The 24,475-nt window shown below is 32.5% G+C and overlaps 2 protein-coding genes and 1 long non-coding RNA gene across 3 annotated transcripts; 2 read left to right on the top strand and 1 right to left on the bottom strand.

Moving 5' to 3' along the window:
• Window positions 1–2: 2 nt before the first annotated feature.
• Window positions 3–2,525, top strand: LOC140043539 (NACHT, LRR and PYD domains-containing protein 4C-like). Its single transcript, XM_072088064.1, has 2 exons — window positions 3–1,311; window positions 1,564–2,525. Exons 1-2 carry the CDS (start codon window positions 3–5, stop codon window positions 2,523–2,525), a joined length of 2,271 nt encoding a protein of 756 aa, XP_071944165.1.
• Window positions 2,526–8,722: 6,197 nt separating this feature from the next.
• On the bottom strand, window positions 8,723–10,277 carry LOC140043353 (uncharacterized). Its single transcript, XR_011844297.1, has 5 exons — window positions 10,233–10,277; window positions 9,544–9,579; window positions 9,301–9,383; window positions 9,103–9,196; window positions 8,723–8,947 (listed from the first exon to the last, which is right to left on the bottom strand). It is a non-coding gene; the product is annotated as an uncharacterized lncRNA (long non-coding RNA).
• Window positions 10,278–17,500: 7,223 nt separating this feature from the next.
• LOC140043538 (uncharacterized) lies at window positions 17,501–23,372 on the top strand. Its single transcript, XM_072088063.1, has 5 exons — window positions 17,501–18,061; window positions 18,498–18,623; window positions 19,810–19,875; window positions 20,500–20,562; window positions 21,229–23,372. The coding sequence occupies exons 1-5, from the start codon at window positions 17,950–17,952 to the stop codon at window positions 23,370–23,372; spliced, it is 2,511 nt and encodes an 836-aa protein (XP_071944164.1). The 5' UTR covers window positions 17,501–17,949.
• The last annotated feature ends 1,103 nt before the right edge of the window (window positions 23,373–24,475 follow it).

Here is a 24,475-nt window from a genome sequence, read left to right as displayed (position 1 = left end):
TAATGAATAATAGATACAAAGTTGACATTTCACAGATGTTTACCGATATGGAACTACAGAAGGAAACTGAAAACAATAAAGGAGGCAACCCAACAACATTGGAAGAAGAGATTGATGTTATCAGTTCTAAACCTGGATGTAAAGCTCTCATAGAAGGAGAAGGTGGAATTGGTAAAACTACCATATTAAGACATTTATCATACATGTGGGCCACACCTAATCAATCTAATAATATCTTTGAAGGTAAAATTGTATTTTTTTTATGTCTGAGAGATTTGGAAAAAGATGCCGATATCTATGATTTAATTGTAAAGCAACTGGATATGACAGATTTCAATTTAGAGACAGATCTCCCAGAAGATCCACGGTTAATTAAGAAATGTATAAAGATACTTGAAGACAAAATTGTTTTGCTACTAGACGGATTAGATGAATTGAGATTTAATAATCAAAGCGTTATTAGTCTTTTCAGAAAAGACAACTTTAAAAAAAGTACTGTGATACTTACTTCACGATCAGAAAACATAGATGAATTTAAAAGAGAGTGTAACGTACATGTAAGAGTTAAGGGATTTAATCAAGAGAGGATATGGGAGTATATTGATAAATATTTTAAATATTTTAGAGAACCGCAATTGGGAGAATCGCTTAAAAGGGAATTATATAATCAAACTAATTATTTTCCAAAACATCCAGAAGCATATTCAATGTGCAAAAACCCAATGTCACTTCTTTCAATCTGTATGCTATGGGAAAACGATCAAAGTCTTCCTAGTGACAGTTCTGATCTTTTCAAGCAACTTTTCCGTAGTATTTTAAATCAATTTAACAAACAAAAACAATTTGCCAAAATTTCTAAATTTGAAGACACCCCAGCGAAGTATGTATACGCTATGGTTTTGCTAGGAAAGTGTATGTATAAAAGCTTAAAACAAAATCAACTTTCAATAAACAGAAAAGATTTGAATAATACACATTCGAATAAGGACTTGGTTGACATGGCCGTCAAACTTGGATTTGTTTACGAAGAAGCACCAATTTTAAAATCTAACTTTGAAAGTGTTTTCATGCCACCCCACAAGTTGATAGTTGAGTCATTGGTAGGACTGTACTTGAGCAAATTATGTGAAAGTGAAGGTTTGAAGTTTGAATGCGAAGACGATGTAAGACGGCTACTTACACCATTTGATGATAATACATGGGGTGAGTGTAAATTATGTGAAAGTAAAGGTATGAAGTGTGGATGTAACACAGATATAAAACGATTACTTGCACCATTGGATGATAAAGAATGGGAGGTGATAAGAGAAAGTGAGTATTTATACAAAGCAAGAGAGTTTGCAATTGGTTTCCTTGGTGCTAACGCTAATGTATTTTTAAAGCATTGGATAACAAATAATTTGTCAACATACCGTTCTCTACCAGCTCATTTAAATTTTGTTAAAAAACAAAGAAATGATGTGATAAATGAATTAAATAATCACATTCAAAATTTAGAAATAAAGAATCATTTGGACGATATAGCTAATTCCATAAGATTGTTTATTAAACACATTTTTCCAGATGTACAATGTGATGGGCATTTCATACGTCTGATTATGCAACTTTATTGCATGGAGGATTTTGATGAAAAAATCGAGCGTTTTAGTAGTGGTAGGATGGCAGGGGAATGCAAGGGAAAAGTAATTGCACACATTTTAGCCATAGCTGAATGTGACGAACGAACGATTATTAAGAATCTAATAGGAGACTCTGATGCATTCAAACACTTTGTTACAGAATGTTCTCTCAAACAAGTTCAATTAGCATTAACTTATCTCAACATCCCTGGTAATAACTTTCACAACATTGATGTTAATTTAATGTGTTCATTACTCATTATGTCTCCTAAGCTGAGGGCGCTTTGGATGCCGGATTGCAATCTATCAGGCGACGTCATCAATCACTTGGGTACAGAATGTTCTCACAAACAAATTCAATTACCATTAGATATTCTCGATATCTCTGGTAATAACCTTCACAACATTGATGTTAATTCATTGTCTTCATTTCTCATTATGTGTCCTAAGCTGAGGGAGCTTTACATGCGGGATTGCAATCTATCAGTTGACGTCATCAATCACTTGAGTACAGAATGTTCTCACAAACAAGTTCAATTGCCATTAGATATTCTCGATATCTCTGGTAATAACCTTCACAACATTGATGTTAATTCATTGTCTTCATTTCTCATTATGTGTCCTAAGCTGCTGAGGGAGCTTTACATGCGGGATTGCAATCTATCAGTTGATGTCATCAATCACTTGAGTACAGACTGTTCTCACAAACAAGTTCAATTGCCATTAGATATTCTCGATATCTCTCGAAATAACCTTCACAACATTGTTAATTCATTGTCTTCATTACTCATTATGTGTCCTAAGCTGAGGGAGCTTTACATGCGGGATTGCAATCTATCAGGTGATGTAATCAATTACTTGACCGAAGAGTGTTTAAAGAGAAGAATATTGTTCTATTATAAATAATTTCACGATCATCATCCGCCTACTACAGTAGTATGTACTACGTCTCAATTCATATAAAGAGCGCATTAATTTTGTAAAATTCGCAGTACTTAAGTGTCAATATTGTAATTAAAAAATAGAATTGTATCTGTGATAAAAATGACATGTAATTAATAGACATGTTATAAAAATTGTTTAGTAATAATTTGTTATTTAAATTGTAGTTTTTAAAGAAATAAACTTTGATTTAGTTATATATTTGGTCGTGATAATCAAATTCATCCATATTCAGCTTCCTTGTCGTGCGCGTGTCTACATCATACGCGTAATCAAAACAGCTGCAGCAGCTAGATATAATTATGATTTTCATTTTCAAATTCGTTCATTTTATTTGGATCTATCTGACTCAATGTCTGCAGCCACATAGAACAAAAATCTGTATAAATTGTTCATCAAGCACTATATTATTACTAGAGTAGGTAGGCTAAAACATAGGCCTAGGCAACAATGCCTAAAAAATGATGAGTTTATTTAGGCGGCCTAGAAAGTAGGTTAAGCTCTCTCTAGAGACTAGACTAGGCTAGGCCTAGCTAGCTAAAAACTGTGTAGGCCTAGGTCTAGCCTAAATAGGTCTAGAACTTATACCTTGTTTGCCTGTGCTAGGCATACTTACTAGCCTACTACTGACTGCCTCAACTCGACTTTTACATTAAAACATGAATCTTATAAACAATTATTTCCTTCTAATATATGATTAAATATAGGCCTAGGCCTAGGCCTATATGATATGTTCAATTTATCTGACACTTGTATGCTTGACTCTTCAATGAAACATTAATTTTCACAAAATATTATTTTGTTTGTATCTTCAGAAAACCAAAAGTAGGCCTAAACCAGTGCCTATTTTATTTTATAAATATAAAATATACTTATTTTATAAATAATAAATATATATGATATATTTCATTTGTAGTGAATGTGTATGCAGTGAGCATACTGCCATATTACATTATGTGATAGTTGTGTGTGAATGTGTATTCAGTGAGCATACTGCCATATTACATTATGTAATAGTTGTGTATGAATGTGTATGCAGTGAGTATACTGCCATATTACATTATGTGATAGTTGTGTATGAATGTGTATGCAGTGAGCATACTGCCATATTACATTATGTGATAGTTGTGTATGAATGTGTATGCAGTGAGCATACTGCCATATTACATTATGTGATAGTTGTGTATGAATGTGTATACAGTGAGCATACTGCCATATTACATTATGTGATAGTTGTGTGTGAATGTGTATACAGTGAGCATACTGCCATATTACATTATGTGATAGTTGTGTATGAATGTGTATACAGTGAGCATACTGCCATATTACATTATGTGATAGTTGTGTGTGAATGTGTATGCAGTGAGCATACTGCCATATTACATTATGTGATAGTTGTGTATGAATGTGTATGCAGTGAGCATACTGCCATATTACATTATGTGATAGTTGTGTATGAATGTGTATACAGTGAGCATACTGCCATATTACATTATGTGATAGTTGTGTGTGAATGTCTATACAGTGAGCATACTGCCATATTACATTATGTGATAGTTGTGTATGAATGTGTAGGCCTATACAGTGAGCATACTGCAATATTACATTATGTGATAGTTGTGTATGAATGTGTATGCAGTGAGCATACTGCCATATTACATTATGTGATAGTTGTGTATGAATGTGTATACAGTGAGCATACTGCCATATTACATTATGTGATAGTTGTGTATGAATGTGTATACAGTGAGCATACTGCAATATTACATTATGTGATAGTTGTGTATGAATGTGTATACAGTGAGCATACTGCCATATTACATTATGTGATAGTTGTGTATGAATGTGTATACAGTGAGCATACTGTCATATTACATTATGTGATAGTTGTGTGTGAATGTGTATACAGTGAGCATACTGCCATATTACATTATGTGATAGTTGTGTGTGAATGTGTATGCAGTGAGCATACTGCCATATTACATTATGTGATAGTTGTGTGTGAATGTGTATACAGTGAGCATACTGCCATATTACATTATGTGATAGTTGTGTATGAATGTGTATACAGTGAGCATACTGCCATATTACATTATGTGATAGTTGTGTATGAATGTGTATGCAGTGAGCATACTGCCATATTACATTATGTGATAGTTGTGTATGAATGTGTATGCAGTGAGCATACTGCCATATTACATTATGTGATAGTTGTGTATGAATGTGTATACAGTGAGCATACTGCCATATTACATTATGTGATAGTTGTGTATGAATGTGTATACAGTAAGCATACTGCCATATTACATTATGTGATAGTTGTGTATGAATGTGTATGCAGTGAGCATACTGCCATATTACATTATGTGATAGTTGTGTATGAATGTGTATGCAGTGAGCATACTGCCATATTACATTATGTGATAGTTGTGTATGAATGTGTATGCAGTGAGCATACTGCCATATTACATTATGTGATAGTTGTGCATGAATGTGTATACAGTGAGCATACTGCCATATTACATTATGTGATAGTTGTGTATGAATGTGTATGCAGTGAGCATACTGCCATATTACATTATGTGATAGTTGTGTATGAATGTGTATGCAGTGAGCATACTGCCATATTACATTATGTGATAGTTGTGTATGAATGTGTATACAGTGAGCATACTGCCATATTACATTATGTGATAGTTGTGTATGAATGTGTATACAGTAAGCATACTGCCATATTACATTATGTGATAGTTGTGTGTGAATGTGTATACAGTGAGCATACTGCCATATTACATTATGTGATAGTTGTGTATGGATGTGTATGCAGTGAGCATACTGCCATATTACATTATGTGATAGTTGTCTGTGAATGTGTATACAGTGAGCATACTGCCATATTACATTATGTGATAGTTGTGTATGGATGTGTATGCAGTGAGCATACTGCCATATTACATTATGTGATAGTTGTGTATGAATGTGTATGCAGTGAGCTTACTGCCATATTACATTATGTGATAGTTGTGTGTGAATGTGTATACAGTGAGCATACTGCCATATTACATTATGTGATAGTTGTGTATGAATGTGTATACAGTGAGCATACTGCAATATTACATTATGTGATAGTTGTGTATGAATGTGTATACAGTGAGCATACTGCCATATTACATTATGTGATAGTTGTGTATGAATGTGTATGCAGTGAGTATACTGCCATATTACATTATGTGATAGTTGTGTATGAATGTGTATGCAGTGAGCATACTGCCATATTACATTATGTGGTAGTTGTGTATGAATGTGTATGCAGTGAGCATACTGCCATATTACATTATGTGATAGTTGTGTGTGAATGTGTATACAGTGAGCATACTGACATATTACATTATGTGATAGTTGTGTGTGAATGTGTATGCAGTGAGCATACTGCCATATTGCATTATGCGATAGTTGTGTATGAATGTGTATACAGTGAGCATACTGCCATATTACATTATGTGATAGTTGTGTATGAATGTGTATACAGTGAGCATACTGCCATATTACATTATGTGATAGTTGTGTATGAATGTGTATACAGTGAGCATACTGCCATATTACATTATGTGATAGTTGTGTATGAATGTGTATACAGTGAGCATACTGCCATATTACATTATGTGATAGTTGTGTGTGAATGTGTATACAGTGAGCATACTGCCATATTACATTATGTGATAGTTGTGTGTGAATGTGTATACAGTGAGCTTACTGCCATATTACATTATGTGATAGTTGTGTATGAATGTGTATACAGTGAGCTTACTGCCATATTACATTTTGTGATAGTTGTGTGTGAATGTGTACAGTAAGCATACTGCCATATTACATTATGTGATAGTTGTGTGTGAATGTGTATACAGTGAGCATACTGCCATATTACATTATGTGATAGTTGTGTATGAATGTGTATGCAGTAAGCATACTGCCATATTACATTATGTGATAGTTGTGTATGAATGTGTATACAGTGAGCATACTGCCATATTACATTATGTGATAGTTGTGTATGAATGTGTATGCAGTGAGCATACTGCCATATTACATTATGTGATAGTTGTGTATGAATGTGTATGCAGTGAGCATACTGCCATATTACATTATGTGATAGTTGTGTATGAATGTGTATGCAGTGAGCATACTGCCATATTACATTATGTGATAGTTGTGTATGAATGTGTATGCAGTAAGCATACTGCCATATTACATTATGTGGTAGTTGTGTATGAATGTGTATGCAGTGAGCATACTGCCATATTACATTATGTGATAGTTGTGCATGAATGTGTATACAGTGAGCATACTGCCATATTACATTATGTGATAGTTGTGTATGAATGTGTATGCAGTAAGCATACTGCCATATTACATTATGTGATAGTTGTGCATGAATGTGTATACAGTGAGCATACTGCCATATTACATTATGTGATAGTTGTGTATGAATGTGTATGCAGTAAGCATACTGCCATATTACATTATGTGATAGTTGTGTGTGAATGTGTATACAGTGAGCTTACTGCCATATTACATTATGTGATAGTTGTGTATGAATGTGTATACAGTGAGCATACTGCCATATTACATTATGTGATAGTTGTGTGTGAATGTGTATACAGTGAGCTTACTGCCATATTACATTATGTGATAGTTGTGTATGAATGTGTATACAGTGAGCATACTGCCATATTACATTATGTGATAGTTGTGTATGAATGTGTATACAGTGAGCATACTGCCATATTACATTATGTGATAGTTGTGTATGAATGTGTATACAGTGAGCATACTGCCATATTACATTATGTGATAGTTGTGTATGAATGTGTATGCAGTGAGCATACTGCAATATTACATTATGTGATAGTTGTGTATGAATGTGTATACAGTGAGCATACTGCCATATTACATTGTGATAGTTGTGTATGAATGCCTATAGTATTATATATTAATGTGTTATAAGAAATAAAATATTAAATCATTTAATAATATAATAATATTAATAATCTACTTTGCAGTATAATTATTAATAAATAACAATTGTCATTTTAAAGTAATAATATGTTCTGTACGTTTATTTTCCATCTGTGTATACTTATGTATTGTATATTATTGTTAAGTTTTAGAATATTTATATGTAATTATTGTTGATTATGATAGTAATGTTAATTATTATGAATGTTGTTCCAATGACTCGAGAAAATAACTTTTTCTTGAGGTCAAAATTATTATTTTAATAAAGTTTTATTAAATGTTATCTTTTCTTAGTATTATTTGATGTCTACAGTATGTCAAATATAAACCTGCAGAGACCATGATGTCATAATCATGTGATCAGGGGAAGGTCCAGTGGTAGGGGTAGCGAGGTCCACGCTTTGTCACCTAAAATCACATTTCATTTTTTTAATCTAAATATAACAAACTTAAGCTCTGTCTACACTATCAAAAAAGTGTGATGTGCCCAAATATGGTAGCGATATGCCCAAATATGGTAGTGATATGACATCATTAAATGTCCATACTGTATATGGGCATATCACATTTTTTTGTCACATAAAGTGTGAATACAGAGCTTTACAATTGATCACACTTGCTCTTCAGTGTGGACAGAGCTTTAGTAGCAACCCATAAAAACAAACTATAAAACTTTCATTCAAAATCTATCAATTCGAAATCAATTAAACCAGAAGTAAACAAAAATGTTGTTTTTTAAATATTTTGCATAATAAAGGAATGCTTTATGTTCAGTTTGTAACAGTAATAAGTTCAGTCAAAATGACAACCTAATAATTCTAATACAAGGAGTGTTTTTGATTTACTACTTCCGAGATGCTCAGATCACTTTAAAGTTAAAACACAGATTTAGTGTTATAATAGAGAGAATACAATGGTTTGGCGAGGGAGGGTGTTTGGGGGGATGGACCTAACTTACTCGAAATTTAATTTCTGTCATTTTTTTATTTTAGCTATTCCAATAACAACTATATGCAAATAAACTCGTGATAATTCTTTTACTTTATTGTTACACCATATTTTACAACAAAGTCATCATTTAAAAATATATTTTGTTTATAACATCTATGATTGATATTAATACAGTATTCAAAGGTTATAATTAATGTTTCACAATATTACTTCCTAAACTGGTGTCTTGTAGTAATGAATTCAAGATAGTAGCCTCCATGAAGATAATATTGGTAGATAAAAACAAATATTAACTGCAATCAAAATATAAACCATGATACAATTTTTGATTAAAATAAAAAATTTGACAAGCTGAAATATGTAGAGGGCAGCAGACTATAATTTTGATGATGGTTTTAATGGACCTTCCCATTTTTCACCTGTAAGTATAAAATAATATTATCACAGTATTAATTTCTAATGAAAACATTGACAAAGATATGATGACAATACTGATAATAATACAGTGATTTTAAAATACTAAAATACGTATGCCTACTACTACAAGTATTTGATAATTTGCATGCGTTTTTACCTATTACATGAGCTAAAAGAGGTATTTTATTTGTACCCCAAAATGTCTTTACTTCTCCATCACTGTAAGCTAATATCCATGGTGCGCCAAATGCCTACAAATTAAAATCACATTTTTTATTTGAATATGTAATTGTATACAACAGACTCGCCAATATATACTGTAAATTGAATTAATTTTAAAAATAAAATTACTTACTTGAGTGCAATGCCTGTTATTCTTTTTAACTGTTCTTTTGTTGATTGATCTTTGACCTTTCACATTCCAGCAGCCTGGGCTGCCTAAAAATATTTCAAGATGTAGATTTGATATGACAATAAATATGGTGTAATATAATAATAAATTTAAAATGTTCATCCAACTCAACAAAAATATTAATTCAGTCTTTTGTAAATTTGATTGAAAAAAGTTTTATGAAAAGAAAGTTCAATATTCACATACCTCAAGAACGGATGTGGGATCTGAAATATCTTCATCCTGTAAATATGTAATATTATACAAATAATGAATGTTTATGAGTGTAATGGTACAAATAATGGCACGAGGTGAATGATGAAAGGTTATATCAACGAGGCAACGCCGAGTTGATATAACCTTTCATCATTCACCAAGTGCCATTCTTTGTACCATTACACGAATACAAAACATTCATTATTTGTTTTATATAACATCTAAATAAATTAGTTATTTGAATCAAATAAAAGGTAGCCCTAGCCAAAGCTTACTACATTTCATTCACACACATTGATTAAAAACAATAACATTTGGTTTTTAATAATTTTATATTAAATGTTATATTTATTTGGATTTCGTAAACACACCTACTTTTGTGTTAATTATGTCAACAAACGACCAAACAATCCTAGGCCTAGCAAGGCTAACACGCCTAGGCTAGGCCTAGCCTAATACTAGCATGGCCTAGTAGGCTAGACCTAGTAGCCTAGTACTAGCTTGGCTGAAAGGCAAAACTTCGACAGACAATTGGAACTTATCTAAGCTAATTATGGTTTTTCCAACAATTCCACGTCTTGTAGGGATGTCCCCATTAATTAATCAAAATCCTAAAAACGATCTAAAGCTAATTTAAATGCCTCTTTGAATGAAATTAGTACATAATGTCCAAATCGTACACAAATATCTGCTGCTGTTGCATATCTCGCGTTGGTGTTTACAAATGAAACTGAGACCAGACGACAGGTGGCGCTGTTGTATTTCACAGTACAGAGCCATATATCATAGGATAATTTGTGTACTAGATTTTTTTTCATCTGCGAGACGTTTTTTTTTTCGTACACAAAAATGTTTCAAAAAGTACTATTAAACGATCGTTTAATAGTGCGTACTATTGCACGCCATGTGACCCACAATCGTCCAATCAAATGACAGAAATTTATTTAGGTGTTATATAAAAAATATTATAATATTTGTATATGTAATAATAAGATAATTATATATTCCATTGGGGTTTGATTGTTTGAAAATTGGGAACATACTAATATGGTGAAAATTTAGTTAGTTTAGAATTAGATATATACATTTTAAGTAAGTTAATATAATTATATTATAATAGAAAAAATAAATGTTTTAAACTACTTGACCTTTGACCACATTCTTATCCATAATTGTCTTGATACTTCTTCAAGGTCATCTGGATGTTGGTCATTTACAACGGTCAAAAATCTCTGTGCCGTCAAAGAACCTGAATGACAAAATGACATTTTTCATCAAAATTGTGACAAGTATGATTTAATAAATTAATAGAAATTCTAATTCTCCCATAGCATGTGGGATTAACAATTAAAGTCAGTTTTGCAGTATGGCTCCTCTTCCTCGACGACGACCATAATTATAGTAACATAATGAATATACAATATACATTTTCTAGTAAATAATTTAAGCGGTAATATTACAAATCTAAAATGATCTAACACAATTATACATGTTCACAAAGCCTAACAAAATGATTAAATAGCACGCAGCACTCTTATAGTACATTATTATACAGTGCTTAGTGTCGATATGTCCTCACGTACTTGGGTGGTTTCTGAGTGTACAGATTAATATCCTTAGTTGTTCCTTTTGCTAAGGTGTACAACCGTTATTCCCCCTTGGCCCACATTCTGTACGACTAGTACTTAGTCTGGGTTCCAGACGGAGTTTTGTCTTAATATTAGTTAAAAGATAAATATTTTGGCACAGATGGCGTTTCATACGTATACTACTTGATTTTGGATACTCCGTCTGGGGAAACACGCACAAGTCACGTGGTTTGACACCAAGAATTCTTGGTGCATACGATTATCCGGTTGACTAGTTTCAGCTGCATGCGATTGGCTACTCACTCGTACACCGTGTAAATATTCATATTTCAGAATTTCAAAGACTCAACAACTAAGATGATGCGCATGCGCTATGTTACGTTTAGACAATGTGTACTTAACTTGGGTACATTTATGAAAGTTCTGAAGGCTAGAAATTATTTTATATGCCTAGTAGTCTGGTAAACATTTGATGGGATCTTTGAAACATGAAAACTCGTCTTGATATATGATAGGCTAGCTTCTCCGAAAATCAAACATTGAATGGATCATTTATTACGCGGAGATAATTTTGATTTAATTCCCACTGAGACCCTGTCCTGTTCTGTGTGGTGGTGTAGCCCTGTTGTGTGCCGGTGGTATGTAGGCCTACTTCATTGGCGTTTTATTTGGCAGGTCATACGTGCGATTGAGTAGGACCATGGAGTCTCCATGGTAGGACCTACGAAAGAGGCCTAGGCCAAGGACTAAACAATTAATAAACAAAACAACTTGGCATTACTATTTTATATTTCAACAGTCTCGATCGTACATTAAGCACTGGTAGGCCTACGTACTCGATCTCTTTCATTTTGAAACAAAATGATCATTGGTTGATTCGAAATCCATATTTACATACCGCCCGCCCCATATAGCCAAATACGGTATGATAACCTACGTCATTCTTATCGTATGTTTGCGGTCTGCAAATCGATTTCTATACGTGTTTCACAAGTCTGTATTTTCAGACAAAAATCGCGGTCGAAATAAAAACAAATAAATAAAAAAAAAAGATAATACAGACTTGGGGCAAGTCTAGACTAGTACTGTACAACTTAAATACCTAAACCCTGTTCCAATAATTATTCTATGCTCATTTGCATAACAAGTGACATCTTGTGCAAGTGAGCATCCAATGAGAGGCTGTCACTTGATATCCTTTGTATATACATAGAGTATTGTCATTAACGTATATAACATATACTGATAAACATTAAATTCAACACAAAATATGGCGTTTAAACGCACGGTATCGGGCCAATAGGAATGCACAGCTCGCTAACTTCCACACCATAATAGTGACTATTGGCTTACCAATCATGCCGATATCCAATGTAAGGATGCAGGCGTGGCACGATTGACGGTGCAATAGACAACTTAACATTATGTCACACGTGACCATCTAAAACAACCATGGTGATCGAATTACCTATCTGTGAATTTATCACACCTTACACTTTACTACGTCGTCAAAATGTTGTAAAAATGATCACTCTGGGAGTTGGCTACAAATTGTTTGATACACAGTATACCTGTCATTTTGATGACAGATTGATCATCAGTCTCCTAGGGGCGTACTTAGACACAATAATTACTATGGAGAAACTACTATTGTAGTATCCTATTAATTTTTATCATCGTCGTCGTCGGGATTTAGACGTTATTGTATTTTAGTTGTGGCTATTGTGTGTCGCTTCTTTCGATTAAAGTACTGAAATGTTTGTATGTTAAATGCTATCTCAAATTTAAGTAAATTTAAAGTTGAATAAACTGTAAGTGCATTTATTAGATAAGTCTTAAACAAGGGTTAATCAAATGTGTTTATAATTATGTGGGTATATACAACTTCTGCAGTTTTTTTAAAATATATAAATTAAATTATTTCAAATGATTCTGTGTCTTTTCTATAACTATAAATAACTTGTGTGGATTTTTTAATAAAATATTATTATATAGACTTCCGTGATCGTGTATTGTGCATTGAAGAAAGGAAATGCATAGACCGTGAACAGCTTTTGTGACATCATGGCAAAGTCAATATGTGATATGAATACACATATTATAGTTGACCCGTTAAAAGGAGTGGCACACAGCGACTGGTATGAAATCGTCAAAGATTGACTGTAGGCCTATTATTATGTATTAATGTTATTACAAGTTATGATATTTTCCAGTCAAATTCACTTTTAAAGCCAACAATGTAAGTTTGCAATTTAAATTTATCCAAATCTAAAATATTTATAGTTTATGTTGTACGTTTGATGGCAGGAAGGGAATAAGAGAGTTGTACAATAGTCTGTTTTGTAATTAAACCACGGATCCGCCAATGGGTGATAACAAAGACCGTATTGGTGATTCTGAATTAAAGCAAGGCCCTGATTCAAGGGTCGTCTATTGTTGGTTTGGCCACGGCTTTGACTTTTATTTTTCTAAGTTGGGACCTCTGTCAACTTAATTTCTTCTAAATATAATTGTAATTTTTAGACACCCTATAATAATTACCATTGATTTCAGACAGAGCTCAGCATTTTAGTGGCTGTGCAAGCATACAGCTACAGTGTTGTATATGTCCCTATCTCTCAGTCTATGCTTTAGTACACACTATAGGCCTACAGTACAACATATATTGATAGCTCATGTGTATTGTAACACATCAACTCATCAAACATGGTGCGCTGTGAGTGCAATACTTACACGGGCTACATTTGTTTTCTTGTGTGCGAAGAGTTTCGTTTTCCTTGGAAATATATATAGGCCAAATATGCAATTGTAATTTACTCATCTTAAAATGAGCTCAAATGTCCATTGTTGATCACTACAATGCTTATTGCCACTCATATACGAGCCACCAATTCAATGTTGTGTCTGGCCTCCGTTCTCATGGCGTATATTGTAATGTATTGACTCTCATCGTACGTTACGTATAACAAATTATCAATCTTTCCCTCACCCAACCCCAACTTTTACAAAATAATCTATACATCCTAAATTGAAATCAACCAGAAATTATTTTGAACCATTGGCATATATGTGGGGATTAATCTAATCATGTGATAATTAAATACTGCCCCCTATAGGTGTTGCTGCCCCCTATAATTGTAACAGTCTTTTTCAAATGATTTGCTTTCTTTTGTATTCATGAACCGGTCAAGGAAGCAGATAGTTTTGTCTCTTACTTAAAGATGTATTGTCCCTTGAAACACAAAAAATGAAAAAAAAAATATTCTAATTTTAAATTGGCCATATTAAAGTAATATTAAAGTTATTCACTTTAAGTCGAAAATTCGAGCCAAAACCAACAGTTTACGTAATTAACAGGTAAATTAATTAGATTACATTTCGTCTGAGAAATCGTCGCAAGCGAAAGTAAACAAAGATTTCAAACCATGAGTATGCATTATGCATGATGCTAATTAGGATTGTTTACAACTCATCACGGTTGAGAAGGTGTTTTCACACAGGTCGCGAGGAAGTTTTATGATTATGCATACAGAGTAGCCAACAAGCGCATTGCATTATGGGATATGTTTTGATTGAAAACTTTGACTGGAAGTCAAAGTTATTTTTTGAACAAAAAAACATCTGTATTTCGGTTAAATTATTATTTTTTTGACTAATTGTTGGTGAAAGTTAATAACTATTATGATACTTCAAAATGACCCACTTTTTTTCGAAATTAAAAAAAAATTTTTTGTTGGAATTAGTCAAAGGGACAATACATCTGATTAAAAGGTAATTACTCTACTTTATACATATATTACTTTGTTATACATTTATAAGATTCTGTTATGTTTAAGAAACAGTAATGTTGTATTTTAAGATGATTGCATTCATAGGCCTAGACATTTGTTTTGGGTTAACCTTGACTCATGGAATGTGCAGTTAGGAAGCCTATTGAATAGTATTGTGTTACAATCTTTGAACTAGGATTTTATGCCATATAATGTTATAATATATACTTTTGTGATAAACCTTCTTTGTATTAACAAAATATGTTTAGATAGATTTAGTAATGTTTAGTTTATAGAAGATAGTTTCTAGTTAACAGTTTGTATAAAATAGTTCATCCTACAGTTCACACTTGATTAATTTGTACACACGAGGCTACCATGCTCGTGATAGATCGTCATGTAGTGCGCCCTCTATTTATCATACAAAATGGCTGCGCCCATGGATTTGTTATTGTTTATATATTTTACACAAACCTAAGATTATAACTCCTTGATTCAATGAATAGACTAAGTTTAGTATTCAAATAGTGTGAGTAAATTCCAACATGCATTTATTCTAGTAATATAATAGTAATATTCAGGCACTTATGATGCAATTGTGTAGGTAATTAATTAGGTATTTGTATACTCTAACAAAGTATACAGAGGCTGTTTAGGTAGACGTGCCGTTTGATGTAATAGTCGCAGTCCTCAGAGAGAATCCTTTTTATTAGAGTCGCCTGTTAAGTTGAGGTCGTTACTAAGAATTGGCTTGTATTTTAGAATATTATTTACTTTTGTTTCTCATTGTATTTATTTTGTGGTTTTCAGGACCATACTGATCTCTATTGTTATGCTAAAAACAAATTAAAACCAAATACACCACAGGACCGTGGTAAAAGTGAGAAAAGGCGTGTTTTTCCTTTTGTGTTGTCGTCCACATCCTTACATATATATAGTCATTTTCAGTAAATTAATGTGTCTAAATGTCCTTTTGATATAGATATATATATATATATATATTTTTTTTTGTAAGAACATGGATTCGAACGCACTTCCGTTTAGAAACTTGTATACATTGTACAATATATAGGCCTAAGCAATTATACGAGAAGAGACGGAGTTATCAGAACAGAATCATGTAATCATATCCTTTAATATAATGCCCTACCTAATAATACCTTTATATCGTCCAGTCATGATCATCAAAACATCAAATCATCATGTAAGAAAAACAGTCAAATCACGCCGCAGGACAAGGACAGGGCCAGTTGAGAGGTGAAGGAGAACAGATTTGAGCCGGTAGAAATGAGGGCCATCACTACGTGATTTATAGCATGGGTGAAGGTGAATAAATTGGGGAAAAGAGTTAAAATTGTATGTACTTTATTGAGACATCAGGCCATGCACATGAATATCCTTTGTCCATACCACCAATGTTAAATGTGCTAATCGCCATATTTTATCAGCTATGTTGAATTTACATCATTTTTTTTCAGAAAGAAAGATAGAAGAAAGAAAGAAAGAAAGATATAATTGTTTTGCTAATTTCGGCACAAACAACACGAGAACAGAACAAACATTTTAATTGTGATAAACTGTCCTTTTACGATTCCAACATCGTGTCACGTGGTAATCCAGGTGACCGTGGTCTTTTCTCCTCTGTGATCTTTTGAAATAATTTTAGGTTTGAATTATTATTATTAACTAGATCTAATGAAGTGGGTGTCCTCTTAATAGACGTACTGTATTTACAGTAGTTAAAAGTATTCACCTCCTTTAGGCACCTATATTCAGGGGACACTCCTATTAATGGGATCTCAAGAAATAAACAAGAGGAAACGTTCAGCAATATATCATATCACGTATACACATCATTGCTACGAAAAAGTATGACGTAATATAGAAACAATAACATCAGATTTCCAGAAGTAGCAGTGGACCGGATCACTTGTGATCAAGCCATCAGCCAAGATGGCGAAAGCTAAAGAATGTGAGTAAATTCTTTACTGGATCTGTCAAACAAAATTATTTATTTACATTAGTCCTATTGTTTAATTTTAAACATTTTTCACGCTGCTGCTTTAGCCCGATACGTCACAAGAGATGACGTAATCCGATATAAAGCAGCAGCAGATTTAGTACTGAGGGACTGACATTTTTGCGAAAATGTAAACTCCACCATAATTTATAGGTCCCACCTGCTAGACCCAAAAACGTCTGGGAAAAGAGTCTAACGGTTGAATGACAAATCCCAAAGCATTTCTCGTATTTATGAGTCCCATGATGTTATATAATACTGTAATTTGGTGTCAGATAAATCATTGAATTATTATCAAAACAGTCCATGTATCTAGGCGTGATGAAGTGACCCCCGACTTGACCTTAGCAATAAAATGAACTAAAGTGAATAAGTCAATAAGCGAGCAGCGTTTTTTGTAAGAAATATTTCTTGTTTAAAGAAGGTCTTCAATTTGAAAAACGGATGCACAGCATTTATCTTAAATACAGCAATTCTGTTTTTCAGAAATAAAGATAGAAAACTGAATTGACAAAATGGGAACAGGTAATAAACAAAAAATGGTGTTTTTATATTGCATCGAAAACAATTTTAAAATGTTTTTTCTAATCTTTTCTTTTTCCCACTTTTTATTTTTTTAGAAATAGATTTTAATGTGGACTTGGTGAACTTTTCAGAATGGTATGATAAAAACAACCTGGTCAGACAGCTGAAGGTTTTATACCACGATTTAATTTCAGTAGCAGACATAGACAAAGCCAACACAACGATAGATCTACTGCATGCATTGAGGAAAACAGGACGTTTAAGCCCAGGCAATCTGGAGTTACTTTATGAAACGATAAAAGTAACACAAACGTTTGGAGCTATCAAAGTTTTCCAACAATCTATCTTTGAAGTTCAAGAAATACAAATTATAAATTTCACCCCATATCGACACTGGATTGCAGATTTTGGAAACGAACTAAGAAAGGCTGCTGTTAAGAAAATTGATGCACTCTTCAACAATCCTTTAAAGAATTATGAAGACTCTTGGAGTATGATTATAGACTTGGAACAAAGACAAATAGTTTGTGAAGAAAGAAAAGAAGAGTTTATTAACATTCTTAACAAAATTGGACTGGCATCAACGATGAAATGCCTGACACAAGGTATGTAACAGGAACGAATTATCAAACAAAATCCGTTATTGTAACAAAATTAACAATTGTATCAATATAATTAATATGTTTGCTAAATTGTAGAGATCATGAAAGTCAATAAATTCTACTTTGTAGGCCTACATACAAAATGATGTTTTAATGGGGCGTTTATTTGAGAGAGGCGTGTATTCAAAGGGAGGCGTTTAGTCGAATAAATTTGATATACGGTTTTGTATTTAATCTGAAAGATCGCTGACTAAACATCTATTACAGATTTGTGATTTTTTTTTATTTTACTGCCTTCTGTTGAGCATATTTTATTTGTCGCCCTCTCTAAAAACCTAATTAATACGTAATGTTGTATATTAGCTGGATTGATACTCTAATCATTGGTTGTTCACAAGATGGATACCATATTGTAAATTCAGTTTGTTATTTTAAACAGAAGAATTGCCAACCACCAGTTTTAGGCCTAACAACGAACAAGGAATACAAGCAGAGGATAACAGCGGCGGATCCAAAATGACAGGAAGGAAGAAGAGGCAGACGAACGGATCTGAGTCAGAATCAGGTATTGTATTTACAGTATATACATTAACCATAACATAATACAATTCAATTTGAATAACATTACAAACGTATTATTTTGAAAATAAACAATATCTAGAAATAATCATTTCATTCACTAGGTAAAAGCCATTAGATTTGTTTTTATTTATAAGAGAAAGTGCATAGTAGTAACAAGAGAATGAGAACAGATATGAAGTCAGAAACAGGTTTATAGTTACCAATTATGTATAGACGTACACTAACAAAATGATTTCATTTTGTTAGTAATGTGTATAATTATAATGGAAATAGTATTTATATATAAATTAATTCTATGCTGAATTGCGCTCCTAATATTAATTTAGATTGTTTTCTGTTAATTATATATTTATAAAGTGGAAGTGCCGACGACCAGTAGTAATGAAGGAACACGAAAAGAAGTTAAATCAGAAACAGATTAGTTACCGTACTGTTACGAGTCCTAGAGATATACATTAAATATTAAGCAACGTCGTGAATTGACCAATCACAAGCGATGCATTATTCGAACTGTCGCTTATCATTGGTCTATTCGCTTGCGTTGCGTCTACATTATTGCGTTACGTTAGTGTAAACCAAACAAGTAACCAACGACATATTGTATAATTGTGATTGTTTCCCAGTCAATATTTGGTAGTGTTATTAACACCTTTATTAGACGACAATAGCTTAATAATTACTCATTAAGATACAACGTTATCATCATTTTTTATACTTACTTAATTGTAAATAAATTAATATGAAGATTGAGAAAACCGATAAAAGATGGAGGTTCCATGGAACCAATAACTTTCCAGAGGCATGTTTTCAATTATTTGAACAATATAATATAGAGATGATTATTATTGAAGCCAAATCAACCACAAATACATTACATTCATCATTCCTAATCTAATTCAACATATTTGTAGAAATAAAAGATTATAAAGCTAGAAAACTTTGACTCCAAAATCAAAATTTACGGGGAAAACAACAATATAAAAGAAAAGATCAATTAGAATAATCACATCACATTGATTTGTCTAATATGTGGCTATCTATTTTGGCCATTATTTGAATTTAACTCGATTGGTTTAGGTTTTTGTTATTTCTTAGTTAGATATTTATGCTTTAATGAATCCCTAAAATTATTGTAAATTCATATTTCTCCCGTTCTTTTTATTACACAGAGGAAGTGCCACCGACCAGTGGTAGGTTCAACAAAGGAACGCAACAAGAAGTTAAATCAGACACTGGTGAGTGCAGATTAACAAATATTACAATTCAATGGGAGGAAAGTATCTGAATTTATGCTCTCTGTAAAATGTATCTCTAATCTCGGATTTTAATGCATATTTAGTCTTGATTTATTTTGTTATAGTCTCTTTAGGTTTATAAAAAAAAGAGTTTGACGTCATTTCCGATCATGTCAGTACAGAAATTGAAGTTTTCTTCTTCTGATTGATTTAAAATTGTGTTTGTCGCCCTCTATATACAATTGCGTTACTAAAAAGGATTTTTTTTGTGAAAAAAGACCTTAATTGCAATATAACTTGACTACTTAAATGGAAATATTTCTGAAATGAAAACTGTATTTCTTTTTATTATAATTGTATTTCTATATTATTAAATTTATAATTATTTTGAATTAATTAAACTATTTATCTATTCTTATTTATCATTAAACAGTAAATGTGCCGAACACTAGTAAAACAGAACAAGGAACGCAAAAAGAGTTTAAACCAGAAGCATGTTTGTTAATAACTTTAAACTGTATAAGTTTTCTTCTATAAAGAAGTTTATTATGCGGTAGAATAATTGTAAAGTAATAAGGTCGGTTTGATAATAATGATTAATACACTTATTTATTTATTAAACAGTAGAAGTGTCGACTACTAGTAACGAAGAACAAGGAACGCAAAATAAGGTTGAGTCAGAAACAGGTTAGTTATTATTAGTATCGTATAAAAAGACGCTTTTTATGCAGTAGAATATTTCTTGTTGTGAATTTTGTCCTAAACAAGGCTTATAATTATAAAAGAACAAAAAACATGAAAAATGTAATTAAAATCAGGATTAGAACAGTTAATCTTGTATACACCTCATTCCAACAATCGTATAATCGGATATGAACAATTTTTTATGACAGCAAAATTAAGAAATTTACAAAAATAAAACTTACATACTTATATCGTTTTCTGACGGAGTTAGTTTGATTTTAATCTGAAATATGCTGGTCTACCGGCCTGATAGAAAAAAATATGTATTTGTCGCCCTCTAAAACCCTATTGATTTACACAAAAAAAATACGATATTGAGAGTTTGGTATGACTGATAACAATCTTCAATAACTTTAGGTAAAATAATTTCAAATTGCTATAATAACAACTTTCAATTTTATTTATAGCTAGGATGACATTATCTAGGCCTGTAAAAAGAACAACCAAACCAATATTATTTAGGCCTACTAAAATAAATTATAGGCCTATATTTAAATAAATAATTAAGATGAATTAATATCAACAATAATAATACTAATATATAAAATGCTTAATAAAATATAATTAAGTATAAGATTCTTTCTATTGAATAATTTACTTTGTTTTTAGAAAAGATGCAAACATATCTGATTAAAATTCAAAAGAACAAGTGCAGACAGGCCAGTAGATTTACACCTGCAACAATGAATGATCGATACAAAGTTGACGTTTCACAGATGTTTACCGATATGGAACTACTCAAAGAACGTGAAAACAATAAAGGAAGCAAACCAACAACATTAGAAGAGGTGGTAGATGTAATCAGCTCCACACCTGGATGTAGAGCTCTTATTGAAGGAGAGGGAGGTATTGGTAAAACTACCATATTAAGACATTTATCATACACATGGGCTACACCTAGTCAATCTAATAATGTCTTTGAAGGTAAAATTGTATTTTTCTTATGTGTTAGAGATTTGCAAAAAGATGACAATATATTTGATCTAATTGTAAAGCAACTGGATATGAAAGATTTCAATTTAGACACAGATCTCCCAAAAGATCCACGGTTAATTCAGAAATTCATAAAGAAACATGACGATAAAGTTGTGTTGCTACTAGACGGATTAGATGAGTTGAGATTTAATAATCAAAGTGTATTAAGTCTTTTCAATAAAACCAACCTTAAAGAAAGTACTGTGATACTTACTTCACGACAAGAAAACATAGATGAATTTAAAAAAGAGTGTAACGTTCATGTGAGAGTTAAGGGATTTAATCAAGAGAGCATATATGAGTATATTGAGAAATATTTTAATTATTTTGGACAACCGCAATTGGGAGAGTCGCTTAAAAGGGAATTAGGTATTGACACTAGGTATTATTATCGAAAACATCCAGAAGCATATTCAATGTGCAAAAACCCTATGTTACTTCTTTCAATGTGTATGTTATGGGAAAACAATCAAAGTCTTCCTAGTGACAGTGCTGATCTTTTCAAACAACTTTTCCGTAGTATTTTAAATCAGTTTAACAAACAAAAACAATTCGCCAACATTTCTGAATTTGAAGACATCCCAGCGAATTATGTAAATGCTATGATTTTATTAGGGAAGTGTATGTATAAAAGCTTAAAAAAGAATCAACTTTCAATAAACATGACAGATTTGAATGATGCACATTCCACAAGAGATATGATTGACATGGCCGTAAATCTTGGGTTTGTTTACGAAGAAGCACCAATTTCAAAATCTAGCTTTGAAAGGATTTTCATGCCTCCTCACAAGTTGATAGTAGAGTCATTGGTAGGATTCTATTTGTGCAAATTATGTGAAAGTGATGGTATCGAGAATGAATGCACAACAGAAGATGTAAGACGAATACTTACACCATTGGATGATAATGAATGGAAAGTAATAAGAGAAAGTGAGCATTTAAAGATGGGGAGAAAGTTTGCAATTGGTTTCCTTGGTGCTAACGCTAATGCATTTTTAAAGCACTGGGTTACAAATAGTTTGTCGACATATCGTTCTCTGCCGAGTAATTTAATGTTTGTTAAAGAACAACATAAAGATGCTGTGGTAAATGAATTAAATGATCAAATTCAAGATTTAGAAATAAAGACACATTTGGACAATATATCTACCTCCATAACAATGTTTATTGACCACATTAGTCCAGGTGTGCAATGTAATAAGCATTTCATACCTCTAATTATGCAACTTTATTGCATGGCATATGACAAAGAACCGTTGAAATATGCAAATGGGAATAAAAGTTTGAATACATTTTGTAGTAAGATGGCATTGAAACGCAAGGGAAAAGTTATTGCACATATTCTAGGAATTGAAGCTAAATGTAAAAGTGTTGTTATTGATCAGTATCTATCACGTGATGTATTTCATGACTTTGTATCAGAATGTTCTCTGAAACAAGTTCAATTAGCATTAGTTTATCTGAATATCTCTGGTAATAACCTTCCCAACATTGATGTTAATTCAATGTCTTCATTTCTCATTATGTGTCCTAAGCAGACGTACCTTGAAATGAGTCATTGCCATCTATCAGGTGATGTCATCAATCACTTGGGTACAGAATGTTCTCTCAAACAAGTTCAATTAGCAATACGTTATCTCGATATCTCTGGTAATAACTTTCACAACATTGATGTTAATTCATTGTCTTCATTTCTCATTATGTGTCCTAAGCTGAAGTGGCTTCACATGAGTTTTTGCAATCTATCAGGTGACGTCATCAATCACTTGTGTACATAATGTTCTCTCAAACAAGTTCAATTAGCATTACGTCATCTCTATATCGCTCGTAATAACTTTCACAACATTGATGTTAATTCAATGTCTTCATTACTCATTATGTGTCCTAAGCTGGAGGTGCTTGAAATGTGGGATTGCAATATATCAGGTGAAGTAATTAATTACTTGACTGAAGAGTGTTGGAAGAGAAAGATATCTTTCGATTATTAAATTCACGATCATCATCCGCCAATAACTACAGTATGTAATGTGTACTACGTCTCAATTCATATAAAGAGCGCATTTGTAAAAGTCGCAGTACACAAGTGTCAATATTGTAATTACAAAATAGAATTGTATCTGTAAATCTAAAAATAGCATGTAATTAATTGATATGTTATAAAAACTGTTTAGTAATAATTTGTTATTATAATTGTGGTTTTTAAAGAAATACATTTTGTTTTAGTTATATATTTGGTCGCGATCATCAAATTCATCCATATTCATCTTCCTTGTCGCGCGCGTGTCTACATCATACGCGTAATCAAAACAGCTGCAGCAGCTAGCAGCAGCTAGTATAGTAGAGGAGATTTTCATTTTCAAATTCGTTCATTTAATATTTGGTTCTATCTGACTCCCGATCTGACTGAATGTCTGCAGCCACAAAGAACAAAAATCTGTATAAATTGTCCATCAAGCACTATTATTATTACTAGAGTAGGTAGGCTACAACATAGGCAACAATGTCTAAAAAATGATGAGTCTATCTAGGCTAGGCGGCCTAGAAAGTAGGCTAGGCTAGGCTCTAGACTAGGCCTATTGCTAGGCCTAGCCTAGCTGAAAACTGTGTAGGCATAGGCCTCGCCTAGGTCTAGCCTAAACAGGTCTAGAACTTATACCTTGTTTGTCTGTGCTAGGCCTACTTACTAGCCTACTACTGACTGCCTCAACTCGGCTTGTCTAGTCTGCACATATTTGAGGTATGTTCTTTTCATTCATTCAGTCATTCGATTGCTAAAGTTGAAGTTTGTAAGTAGACTAGGCCTAGGGATTATTGTAATGTAAGTATTTCAATATTGTAAAGACTTGGTGGGACACTAGCTAAGAACAGACAGAAATGATAT

This window comes from Antedon mediterranea, chromosome 3 (genome assembly GCF_964355755.1).
Source record: "Antedon mediterranea chromosome 3, ecAntMedi1.1, whole genome shotgun sequence".
In the NCBI taxonomy this organism is placed as follows: domain Eukaryota; kingdom Metazoa; phylum Echinodermata; class Crinoidea; order Comatulida; family Antedonidae; genus Antedon; species Antedon mediterranea.
This window is presented reverse-complemented; position numbering and strand designations above follow the sequence as displayed.